The sequence below is a fragment of the Dinoponera quadriceps genome, unplaced genomic scaffold, assembly GCF_001313825.1.
Source record: "Dinoponera quadriceps isolate SergipeBrazil2010 unplaced genomic scaffold, ASM131382v1 scaffold1782, whole genome shotgun sequence".
NCBI classification, from domain to species: Eukaryota; Metazoa; Arthropoda; class Insecta; order Hymenoptera; family Formicidae; genus Dinoponera; species Dinoponera quadriceps.
In genome coordinates this window covers 2,250,084-2,262,939 of record NW_014555947.1, presented here as the reverse complement: position 1 = coordinate 2,262,939, position 12,856 = coordinate 2,250,084, and the positions used below count along the sequence as shown (strand labels likewise).

General features: G+C 44.5%; 1 protein-coding gene across 1 annotated transcript in view; it reads right to left on the bottom strand.

Moving 5' to 3' along the window:
• Positions 1-12,856, bottom strand: part of LOC106746115 (mucin-19-like) — a 220,427-nt gene that overhangs the window by 12,763 nt on the left and 194,808 nt on the right. Inside the window, exons 3-5 of the mRNA XM_014622337.1 lie at positions 8,611-8,736; positions 7,597-7,707; positions 6,876-7,062 (exon numbers count right to left, since the gene is read on the bottom strand). Of these exons, the coding sequence (XP_014477823.1) occupies positions 6,876-7,062; positions 7,597-7,707; positions 8,611-8,736 (424 nt within the window). The remainder of the gene's footprint in view (positions 1-6,875; positions 7,063-7,596; positions 7,708-8,610; positions 8,737-12,856) is intronic.

Below are 12,856 nucleotides of genomic sequence, written 5' to 3'. Positions count from 1 at the left end.
TCGCTCAGCCGAATGCACGCTTTCACTACTCAAACCAACAGTTTTCGCGAGCTAAAAACGGTGAATTATTATTTTTGTAAGCAAATGCACTCGCTACAATCATCGACATGCAGTACCGGACGGGACGTGAAATCGAAACCGTGTTGACAGACGTAGAAAGATATGAGATGCGTGCGTAATAGTGACTTACGTCGAATTACGAAGAAAATCTTGCAGCATACTCCGTCGAGTATTATATATCGATGGTTTTAGCGAGGTGGAAGGATTCGCGAGATGATCTTTCGCGTGGACAACGGGAATCTCTCGTCTCTCCTGATGACAAATTCGCGTTGTCGACCATTTTTCAGACAAATCGACGATTTTTCTAAACCACGGCCTGTTTTTCGCAGGGACACGGGCGATTAATCCTGTCGAATTTCGGCACGCGGTCTCACCGGCTTTCGCCAGATAAGGACGAGGCCGGACATCGAGAATCCATCTTGGATTCGACGAGAGAGCCGTCGAAGCGGTCGTCGTAAAACAAAACGTCGGAACGGTACAGCTTGAGCTTTCAGGACATTATCTGCATAAAAAACTCGCGTCAAATCAGAAGAGGAGAGAGAGAGAAAGAGAGGCATACCGCGTGACTGGACTCGCCGATCTTAAAGAATGCCGGTCCTTAATGTCGCCTCTATTTCATACAGCTCGTCGCGTCCGTGAGAGCAGATAAATAACCCGAGGCTCGATTAGAGGAAAAAGAGAGGAGAGCGAGGTAGCGGCCGGCCTTAAATAAAAAAGAGAGTGCCGCTCGCGTCATTTTTATTGAGCGTGCCGGGAGAATTTTGCGAGCGATAAGCGAAATTTCGCGCGCTCATCAAAAATCGTCGCCGCGACGATTAAGACTGCAACGTCGACAAATTATCGCGCAGCGCGATGATGTGCGAGAACACGCCGTTTCCAAGGCGACTTGAAAAGTAACGTTCTCGCGAACACGATAACTTATCGAGTCGGACTAGCGGGAGAGAACGAACGGAAGAACTCTCTCTCTTCCTCTCTTCCTTCTCGTGCCCGCTAATAATTCCTCCGGTGGCCGGCGAAACGACTGCTCGCGCGTCACGGGTTTTATTCCCCGGCCAAAACGGCGCGCTCGTAAAGCGCGGTCGTCGAAGAGGCCGCCGCGCTTTGACGTACGTCCCCGGGAAGAAATTCGGACGCGTCCTCCGCCACCGTCGCCGCAACGATAAACCGCGACCGAAATTTCAATGTCGTAAATTTTACGCACGATTGCCGCACGTGGGCCGCAAGAAACCATCGTTCGCGCTCTGTTGTGCGAGAGTAGCCGCGAAGGAGGTCCCTTAGAACCTTTTCGGGGATACTGACACACGTGTGTGAACGTCTAGATACGTAATTCAATTGCTCCCGCTTCATTTCAACATTGTCGACGAAGATATAGCGAGCATTATTATGAATAAATAACGTATTATTATCTGTTGATATTCAGTCGGCATCAAAGGTATCGAAGGTAATTATTATGAATATTAATTCACATTCATATTCGACATATAAATATTTATACTTATGTTCGTAATAAGTGTTTATTTATTCATCACCGATATTTATTTATTCATTCGTACTCGCTACGAAATTCCAACGAGAAGTAGAGAAATCTTGTCATATGATTGACAGATGTCATATTCGTCGCTTTAAAACCCAATCGATTTCTGCTGACTTTAATAGATTCATTCCTGAAGAAGTTAAGTCGCGTCAACGACGCCCGGGAGCAGCGGATCTCAGGAGGATCTCCGAGAATCTCCGAGAATCTCCGAGGATCCTCAGCCGGATTTTTTACTGCGGCGATGAGCGTTTTATCGTTGCGAAGAATAATTGCGGGTCTGCCGAATTTCTCTCCTCCTCCTTCCCCGTCGACTTGATTGCTCGCCAATTTTCCTACGCGAACGATCCTTTTCGGCGAATCGCCGAATAACTGATTAGCTGCGCGCCTCGTCGCTGTACTTCAGCGTTTGTCGGAATGGAAAATATTGAGAGGACGACAATATTTTATATTGTCGTCTAGACCTCTCTCGCAAAAAACTTAACGCGAGATTTTATCAACGAGCCTTTTTCTTTCTTTCTCCCTCATTCTCTCCCGATTCTCAACGAGGAAAAATTTTTAATATCGCAAAGGAATGCAGGAATTCGCGCGCGAGACACAAATTAATTAACACTTTACGGGTTGCTATTTTTTTTCTTAACTTTCTCCAGGACCGAGTAAAAGGACGATGAGTAAATTCTGGGCCGATTTTGGCCCCAGAATTGGCAAATAAGAACGGTTTTTTACGTCATATTTATGTAAATTGTACAATTTTCCAATATCAACCTATTATTAACCACCTATTATTAACGTCCTTTGAAAATAAGCGAGAAGTATAAAACTTGATCTTAAAACCACTTCAACACAGAGAAATGTGTACATGGTCTGTAATGTGTCAAGGAGGGCGTTATATACGTAGTCTCGCCGAGACGAGATCTCACCGGCTCGATGTTCACGACGCGCGCGTTTTAATTAACGCGAGGATCGGCGGCGGCGGGCGGGCACAATAGCGACGATAATTTCATTAATCGAAACCGGACGATAACCAGCCGGCGGGCCGTCGAGCGCCTCGATCGTACTCAGATCATATCGTCGCGCTCGCCTTTTTTACCTGGCCACCTTTTGATCCGCAAATGGAACGGGGATACCGACTTAATAGACGTATTGTGCCGCGAAGAGCACGGTTGCGCGAGCGAACGCGCGCAGATGCGTATGGAAATTTATACGAACGATGAGAAGCAACGATATCGAGCAACGTGGAAGGAAAGACGTACAATGGTCCCGCTCGGTTCCCGCTCGAATTGCATCCTGACACATTGCGAGATCGCCGGGGCAAATTTCTGACGTCTCTACCATGAATTCGTTCTCCGCGCGCGGAAAATCGCGCGGGCGCGAAACGTGAAGAAACAATCAATTTCCCGAATAGAAACGTATCCAGTCGCGACTTGAATCGAAAGCTAGTAGCCGGCCGGTTTAGATTATATTTTCTAGCTTGTTACTAGCTCGTTACTGCGTAACTTTCTTGCGGTAATATGGATATTTCGATAATGAAAGTTGTATATAGGATAAAACGGGGCCGCCTAACCGGAAATTCTCATAAAACTGGTAAGAAATGTCGAATTCAGCATTTGTTTGATGCAACGGATACCTACAGGTATTTACTATAATATAGGCTGGTGTGAAAATTTCATAAAAATGTGCACCAGAGTGACAAATGAAAAAGCGAAAAATCGAGATCTGATTGAGATTATCCCAATCTCGGGGTAATGCCAGTCAATGATATTTACAGTATGAAACCAGAGAAGACACATATTTCACGTAAAAAAATTATATAAACCTCTTTGTTCTCTAAATTAAGTAAATTCTACAGACAACACAATAGAGTTTAATTAAACCCATTTAATTTAATATATATTTAATATGACATCTGATTACTGGTTAATAGCGACGTTAGACACAAATTTACTATCTCGTGGCTAGACACCTACGAGATGTAATTTCCATTCGGGTCCCTTCTCCGTTAACTCGCAATGGGACTCCGTCCTTACGGAGTAATTCAGTCGTGCGCGTTCGTCCGGCGCGCGCGAATTATTCCATTTCGAGACTTCGATTAAGCTCCGCGCGCGTCTTACATAATTCGCTCTCGGGAAGTCGTCGGGCGGGCATAATGAATTTCCTTTTACGATATTTCGCGACAGGGCCCGACCCTCACGGGGGTAATTTAAACGATGCGATCGTCCGGCAGGCGAATTATTTGCCGATTCGTTGCGCGTTTGCCATCGATAATGAAAGCCCGCGGCATCAATCACCTTCGATCACGCGATTCGACTTTGTCGAGAGCGATGTACCGTCTTGCTTTTTTAATCAATCATGAGGTGATGAAATAACGGGGAACGTCATCGATCATATTCGTGCCACGCCGAGCGGGATCATCGATGCTTTTGCGCCTCGCGGAGCGCGAGGAAAACCTGCTCGCGACAGTATCAACAAATGAAACACGGCGGACTTCGAACGGTGAGATATCGAGAATTTATTCATTCGCTTTTTTTCCGCCAGCCGGCTCCACGAGACGAATTTTCAAGCAGTTTCATAGCGCCGGGAAATCGCCGACGTCACGACGCGGGAGAAAAACGGCGTTCCTCCGACCGGCAAATTGTTTACGACGACTTAATTCGCGGCTGTCAAGTTTGCGGAAAAGTTTAACCGCAATTATTCACGTTGCGCGACGTAGACAACGGCCGGTAATGAGAATAAAAATCTTCGTCTACGAAACAAGGCAATTCGCGCGCGCGATTATCATAATTGCTGTTCAAATTACACTGTCTAAATGAACACAACCGTAAAACAAGCGAACAAAACGAAAGGAAAAACAAAGAAAGAGAGAAAAAAATGTTTTCGCGTTTGTCGATTAATCGTTATCGCCCGTTGCAGAATTATCTCGTTGCGCAACCGTTCGAAACGTGCGAACGATTATCAATCGATAAGAGAACGCGACATACGAGTGGAACACTTGCATCCTTCGTGCGCGGAGATTCACGAGGAGTGCACGAAGAACGGAAAAGTGCGAGTAACGAAACTTGGGTTTAATAATTTAACTATATTCATAAAATATTAAATATTAAATGAAATATCAACCAATTGCCACTCACATTCTTTTCCATTACTATTCTTTTTCTTACATTTGTATATGTTGTTTCGACTTTAAGTACCCAGAAAAAAGCGCTAGATTCGAGTAAATAATTACTCCAATATTCCTTAACTAATTTTTACTTGGATATTTACTTGGAAAATATTTTACGTAATAAACGGAAATATTTACGGAAAATATTTTAAGTAAATTTAAGTAAATCTACTTGATGCAAGTAAAAGTTTGCTAAGAAGTATTGAAATAATTATTTACTTGAATCTAGTACGTTTTTTTCTATGTACGATTAAAATAACATTCCACGTATATTACATAAACGTAAAAAGAGAATATACGAGAGCCAATTAACTAAAATTTCAGCTCATCAGTCAATAACACATAACTAATGAGTAATTTTCGTTTAAAATTTGGAACGAACTTTCCGGGATATAAAATTGACATATAATTCTTTTTGCCTAAGTTGGGTAACTTGAGACAAAGCTTACGATGTCATCAGTCGCCCTCGGGGCGCTTTAAACCCGGATCGGTCGGAAATGCTGGAAACGCTGGAAACCGCGCTCGACGGGTCGTTCGCGGAAGTTGGACGCAAATTCGAATTCGATTAAACCGCAAGGACGACCGCCGGTGGTGTGGTGGAAGGCGCATCCACCAAGCCGCATCGCTGCGGCGGCGGCGTCCTGATTGCAGGAGCCGTCGCCGGACGCAACCGTGTTCTATCTATATCTACGCCGCTCCGCTCCACAGCAGGGATTGCTTGATTACTTAATTACCATATACACCACGATCCGTGCATTCTGCGTGCAAGTAGCGGCAGTTAAAGCGCCATTAGTTTTTATAAAGTTCACGCTGCCGAGGCTCGAGCGGCGACACGCAAGGTCAAACGTAAGTGACGGTAATGAGGAAGATTCATCTCGACTGTAACAACGGCTGTAACGCCAATTGCTGCTCTACGCAAATCGCAGTAACAACCGCGGATGCATTTCCGCAGGAAATTGCCCATGTGTCGTCGTATCCAACAAGAGGGCTGTCGCTTTCTCTTTCTCCTTCTCTCTCTCTCTCTCTCTCTCTCTGACACAATCCAAAATGCCTTCAAACAAAACTCTGTCAACTTCTTTTTAAGAAATCCAAATATTAACGATTGCATGTGAACTACAGAGCGATAATTATAACATAAGGTTTTTCGAAATGTAATAATATACGATAGTATAGTCTAACATGTCTACAATATTTATGTCTTAAATTGTGTATGAAATTTGCAAAACATTAGTAACGAGTCGCTTATCGTAACACTCTTAGGAAGTTTAATCCTAAAGCGACAATAAACGCTTCTGTCTATTCTTATTTGAAATAGGCTAATAAGAGCCGATGCTGATAGGTAGCTATGGGATTAAAAATTATTAGACTTAAAAAGTCTATTAAGATAGTCTACTAAAGTAGTCTTTTTCACTGTAGAGGGTCGAAATCCACGATCGAAATATTTGAATTCATCGACTTTACAAACTTAATAATTTTTAATCCTGCAGCTACTTTTACCAGCGTTGGCTCTTATTAATCTCTTTCAATTATGGATTACACAACCCGAGGGCCTGATTCATATATTTTTATCGCGCTTCTATCTCTCTTTATCTCTCTCCCTATCTACAATCTCTCTTCTCTCTCTCTCTCTCTCTCTCTTTCTCACTCTTTCTTTTTCTCCGTCTCTCTAGATTTACTTATCACATGATATCGCGGTGTGTCGCAAAGAAATGAAGAAATAATTTTCCACGAATCGAAGAAAGAAAATGATACGATGTTGACTTTTTTTACTTCAGATAATGACACGTTAATACACGTTAATTACTACGAAGGTCAGACCGGTACTATGATATTACGTCGTATTAAGTATAAGATATCTACGTATATAACTAATTGCATATATAATAAATCATAAAAATGGAAAGAATTTTACAGTAAAAATTATTATTTTTTGTTCTCTCTCTTTCTCTCTTGTTGTAGTTAGAAAACGATCGATAGAAGTCATCGTGACAATCAACGCGATGAACGTTTCGAACGAGCGTACCGAGATTGAGATTTTCTCAAATTGAAATTTTCCTTCGACTAAGCACGTCGATTGATATGTACGATAACATCGCGGAAGTTGCGACGTGAGGTTCATCTTACCTTCTTCGGTGCAGCAGCCCAAAAGCGTGACGACGTTCGGATGACTCCCCAGTTGCTGCATGATCTCGAGTTCCCGAACCAAGTCCTCCTTCTCTCGCTCGGAGGCGCCTTCCTTGACGGTTTTCACCGCCACCAATCGAGTGGTGCCCTGATGACCGGTCAGATCGTCGGCTTCGGCTTTCCACACCTGAGATCAGTTCGGTCGGAAAATGTGTGATCATTTCCGCGGGGCACGCAGCCGACGGCGCGATCACTCCGTCCTTTTTTCGCTGCCCGCTCTTGTCAGGGGGAAAAATTCCACCGGCGACGGATTATACGTTCCCCACGGTTTTCCCACCGTCGATTTCGCGTAATCAATTCGATTATACCGCGATATTACGCTAACCGCCCATTACGTCTCATGAATACGTGTGCGCGGCGCGGTCAAGATTGTACCGCGCTGAAAGCGGGCTGTTGCGAATAAAAGCGAACTGAACATCGCGTTCGCGCGAGAAAATTAGCGAGCGCGAGTGAAATCGCCCCTTTTGCTTCGCGCCGGCAGGAACTTCGCCGGGGACTTGTCGCGAAGATTAGATTTCCGCGCGAGTTCCGGCCGAGTTCCGGGCGAGTTCGTGAAAGGAGAAAAAAAAAAACAAAAGAAGGGAGCAAAAGCCCGTCCGACGGACGCGAATTACGGGCTTGGTTTTTTATAGCGCGCCACGCTGGAAATAATGCCTCTCACCTGGCCGAAGTTTCCTTGCCCGAGGACTGTCTGTAACCTAAGCTTATCTCTAGGAAACTCCCATCTGGATTCCTGGGTCGACGGAGGCGGCGGTTTCTCAGCTTCGTGACACTGCGCAGAGAAAGGGAGAAAGAGAGTTGCGACGGGTGTGTTCGGCTGCACATTAGAATTGTCTAAAAATAACCGCTGATTGATAGGCGCGAAGGCGAGCGAGCGAGCGAGCGAGCTTCGATGTGTCGCGCGGAATTTACGCGTCATCGACGTAGAACTTCCTTTAAGAGTCGGGCGAAGGAACTCGCTGGATTTTCCGCTGACGCGGCGCGACTTTCCCGCTCGCGAAACGCGGCGTGAGGAATCTATTTCCCTTTTCCGTGCGACACGCGAACGATCGTGAATGTAACTGTAAGAATCACTTCAACGTTATTCCTGACGTTCTGTGGTATTATCTTTCAATTACACTCTGATAAGCTGAAAAAACGGAAAAAGAACTGCGTCGGGCGCGTTAACGATTTTCCTACGCGCGAAAAAAAGAAAAAAAAAAGAACGCGGTGCGATCAAACTAGTTTCTTTCCGTGCGATGTGCGAACGATCGTGGACATTCGTGAAAATTATCTCGATGTTATTAATTAGATATTCCAATAAAGTACTACCGCGCTTCGTGCGCGCGTCCGTGATTTCTCTAACGCGCGAAGCGCGCCGGGAAAAATCCAGCTTTTCTCGCGCGACACGCGAATGAGTCGTGAACGCGCGGTGAAAACAGTTTCGCAACAATAATCTCTAATGACGTTCAAAACTACCCCGACGGGTAGTCGAAGAAAGAAAAATCGCCGCGAGCTGCGCGCGTCCATTGAATTACCGGTCGCGCGCTCGTTAATTGCTACACACCGACTATCTCTTTCCCTCTCTCCCCCTCTATTCGGACTCTCACTCGGCCGTTTGCATTTCACGTTCGATCGAAAGCCCGCCTCGAATGCCTATCTCGACAATTAATCTCCTCTCCCGTGCGTATCTCACCAAGTGCTGTATCCTCGGTAGCTTCGTGATCGCCTTCTCGATGGACGTCTTGAAGTCGCCATTCTCGAGATTAAGAGCGTCCTTCCTGCAGCTTATCTCCGATGACGTGTCCGACTCCTCGAGCACCTGCGCAAGGAATCGCCGTCAGAAGCGAAATCTGCATGCCGCGTGCCGCGATCACGTGCGGATCGCGCGAGTCGTCACTCCCGGTGTTAATTGGCCCGGCGCGATACGGATCTCCGCGACGCGGATCAGACGAGATAGATCGCGACGACCCGGGCGTATTTCCGCGGACTATATCGCCGAAATAAAATCGGCCGTACGCGAATCGCGCGCGCGAATACGACGTTGACGTTCTTACGACGGCGTTAAGATACGCGCGAACGGCGCAAAAATCGCACGGCCGACCGCGGTATCCGTCGCGGCTCTTGGGAGAAACCGGATTAACCTCAGCGGCACTAAAGTATTTTCTATAACTGAGTGCGACCAGCGGGAGGTCCCTCTCTATCCCTTCCCCTCCCTCTCTCTTTCTTCCTCCGCGTATTCGTGCAAAATCGCATTTCCCCGTATTAAATTTTCCCTTAACCACCGCGCGCGAGACAGTTTTGCGGGGAGACCCGGCGATATTACGCGCGTAATGAGGGAATGATGTCCCCGGTATTAATAATAACGTCGGGATAAAGTTATATTAATAATTTCTAGGATTATCCAGCCGGTGTGCGAGAGAGCGGGGGAGAGCAAAAGGCAGCCGCGGGAAATTCTCGCTCGTGTCTTTGAGAAAGTTCGCAGTCCCGCTCGATTCGACGGGAATAAGCTCTTTTAATCCGCCGATAATCCCGGCTCGGCCTTCGACGCGACTTCAATTCATTCGGTCTCTCGACAGTCGGACGGTTGAGCGATTCAAAATTGGGACTTGAGTTCCGCGATTGACCGAAAAGAGAAAAAATGCAAACGACTCGCGGGAGTCGTTGGAATTGTTGTTGTTCGTTCGTCGCCGTTCGTCGATATCGACGACACTTGGGGAATTATCGGACGGATGACGCGAATTTGATTTACTACCGAGAAGCGAAATAATCTCGAAAAGTTGCGCGTACGGGACAATGCGAAATAAAAGCCGGCTTTTTACTGCGACATTTGCGCGTTATCGTCCTCCGCGCGCGGGTGTGCTTCGTAGAAAAGCATCTACGAGCGAAGTCGCCGGTGTGTCATGCGAGAATCGTCAGGAAAGCGGATCGCCTCGCCTGTCGATGGTGAAATTTCAATCTCGGGGAACACAGCACGCCCGAGTTTAGCGTCAGGGCCTCAGACGGCTCCCAAACGCGGACCCGCCTATTTATTTGGCCCTTGTACTCCCCCGTTCCTTCTCCCTTCCCCGCGGCCGTGTGCCTCCTTATTCTTTCTTTTACGTCCACGCGCACCTTTGTACCGCCATTCAGGTTTATTTCCATGACTGTCGGGTTAAATTTAAATTTATGCCCGCGTTATTATTTATGAATGCTCTTGAGAGCGTGCGTGAGGGGATTTCGCCTGTGTCATTTCCGGAAATTGCGCCCCACGCGTCATCCTTCGCGTATACCGTCGATTTCGACAGCCGAACATTCTCGATGTCACTCTGGCCAACATGAAAATTGTATCCTGAATTTAAAACGTTGATTCTAATAAATAGATTGTAATTAATAGTTAATTTTTTGCGATGCTGATCTCTCACAAATATAACAATTAAAGTTGAAATTTTTGAAAAATTTAAACTTTTCTAACACTATGAAACATAAAAATAAGAAATTACAATAAAAATATATTCTGTTGTTTTATTCTCATACTTCTCCTTCTCTCGTACTATCAATTTACAAAAATTAAAATATGGCCTGTATATTTCTTGAAGCCGTAGCTATAAATAATTGTTTTTATTGTCACTTTCAGTTTCAACGCGTAAATATAAATAAGAAAAACTCAAGTTCAAAGAGGATACAATTTGTGATACGAAATTTGTTGACCAGAGTACTCGGAGAATACATATTGACTTTTTGTTATTTAAAAATTTAACAATATTTTAATCGCAATAAAAAGTTACTCCAGAGATATGGTTCTTCTTCAGTTTGCATGACGAAGAAAAAACCCGAAGCGAGCGCGCCTCCTCAAAGATTAAAGAATGTTAATTAAAGAAATCCTTCCTTAAAGATTTCAAGAATTTACGAGGTATCCCCGCAAAGAGAAACGCGTTATCGGCGCGATGAATAATAATTGCATTCCGGCGCAAACATTCTCAATTTTCCGACGCGAGAGGATTTCCGACCTTCGATGCGATCTTCTCGCCAGGTGCCCAGCAGGAAAATTCCGCGGAAAGAGTCTCATTGCAGACAATGGTCGGACAATTTTCGCATTATCCAACGGCGCATTAATCCTCTCATTATTATAGCACATCGCTCCGTCCGTCGATGCGATTCCCCGCCCCCTCCCCCCTCGCCTGCTCGTAGACATCTCGCAAGAGAGACCCCCGAGATTATTCTGCATACAATGAACTTGTAGTAATTGCTTGGTCGGAAGGATGAGGAGAAATGGGAGGGCGGGGAGGCGGCGAGGAATCGTTAAGCATTTCGTGAATCATCGAGCGGGACCTTCGCGAAGGAATTACTCGATGACCGCGTTTGATTTTCATTCACGGCGAAGTCACGAGCGCTAATTTAACGCGAAGTTTACGAGCCTCGCAGGAAAATTTTCCTCACTCTAAATATGGCGATATATCCTCCACACGCGAAGTCTCTAATTTTCTTCCTTTCAGACCGCACAACGCGCAACGTTCCGAAAGGATTCAAGCAGAGGATGAAACATCCGCTTTATTTTAGCGTTTCGAATTTTTCAGTCTCGAAAATTGCCCGAGTCGCAATATTAAGTCTGTTTAATTCTACATTGAGTCTTCAAATATCTTCCATTCTATCCTTTTCATGCTATACACAAGAGAAATTATTTCCGTTTGCTCGATTAGAAAACATAATGTAGAATTTTTAATTTCCCCTCGGGAAATCTTCCCTCTGTAGCATTAATAGCGCCTCTTTAACTCTACAAATGAAAAATTATTTCCGTTTCTCCACTTGAAGATTTAACGTGGAACCGAGTAGACTTAATGTAGGACTAAAATTTCGATTCGGATCGGTTCCCCTTCATTCCGATTTCCCGAGTTCGCGTTCTCAGTTTCACTGATTTCGGGATTGTGGGTCGCGCGATGACGCGAAAATTTGCTCTGAATAACCACGATACCGCGGAGACGGCACTTTCCGATAATTGCTGGTTTACCGCGGCGTTTCTGGGTCGCCTAACGACGCGTAATGACCCGTAACAATGACGACCCGACATGGCCGCGCGTTAACGGTCCTGCACGTTAATTATCAAAATGCCGGCGTAATTCCGTGCTGCTCACGCCCAGACCGGGAGATAACGAAACGCAACTGATTAACGTTAGACCGTATGATAAATGCATACATGCGATGATAATCCCGTCCGCGCGACGCGTAACGGTATGTAAGTGGTGCTGTTACACTGAAAGGCGATTTGTGCAACAGTCGGGCAATAATTAAAAAAGGAGTTACACCTGAGTCGAAATTTGTGGTCTACGTTGAATCCTTAATTCTACAACACAGTAGTTAGGACTAAGGAAGCAAAATAGGTTTAACAAAATTCAATTTTAATAATATAATTTATTCCCACTACTTTCATCCTGATGGAGTCTTGAATTTCCATTCGCGTTATCTCAGCGTCAAAATATACAGTAAAAAATTGTGTGTTAGATTCAACACATTTCACATGTCCTAAACGGCCCGTATAAATATTTGCGTTAATTTAATACAAGATGAATATATTGAAAATTAAAACAAAATTAAAACGTTAATCGACGCTGAGAAATAAAATGTGTTATTTTAACATTTATAAATATTGAATATGGATTCAATATAAAATATATATATCTCGAGATAACATAAACACATTGTGTTAAATTAACATACGGATATGTTAAAAGAATTTAACACAAAAATTTTAACAAAGACCAATTTTAACATAAACACAAAATGTTTTTTTTTTTACCGTAGGCTTCCCAAGGAGGTATTAAAATTAAATCGGTAGAATTAAAGATTCATGAAAGAAGTTAATAAAAGTGTCAGTATCGTCAAAGTAGGTTTCTATCAGCCTATCCGCTATCAAAGTAAATGCAAACTATCTTTAAAAGTGTCAAAGTGACATCAAAATTTCGATT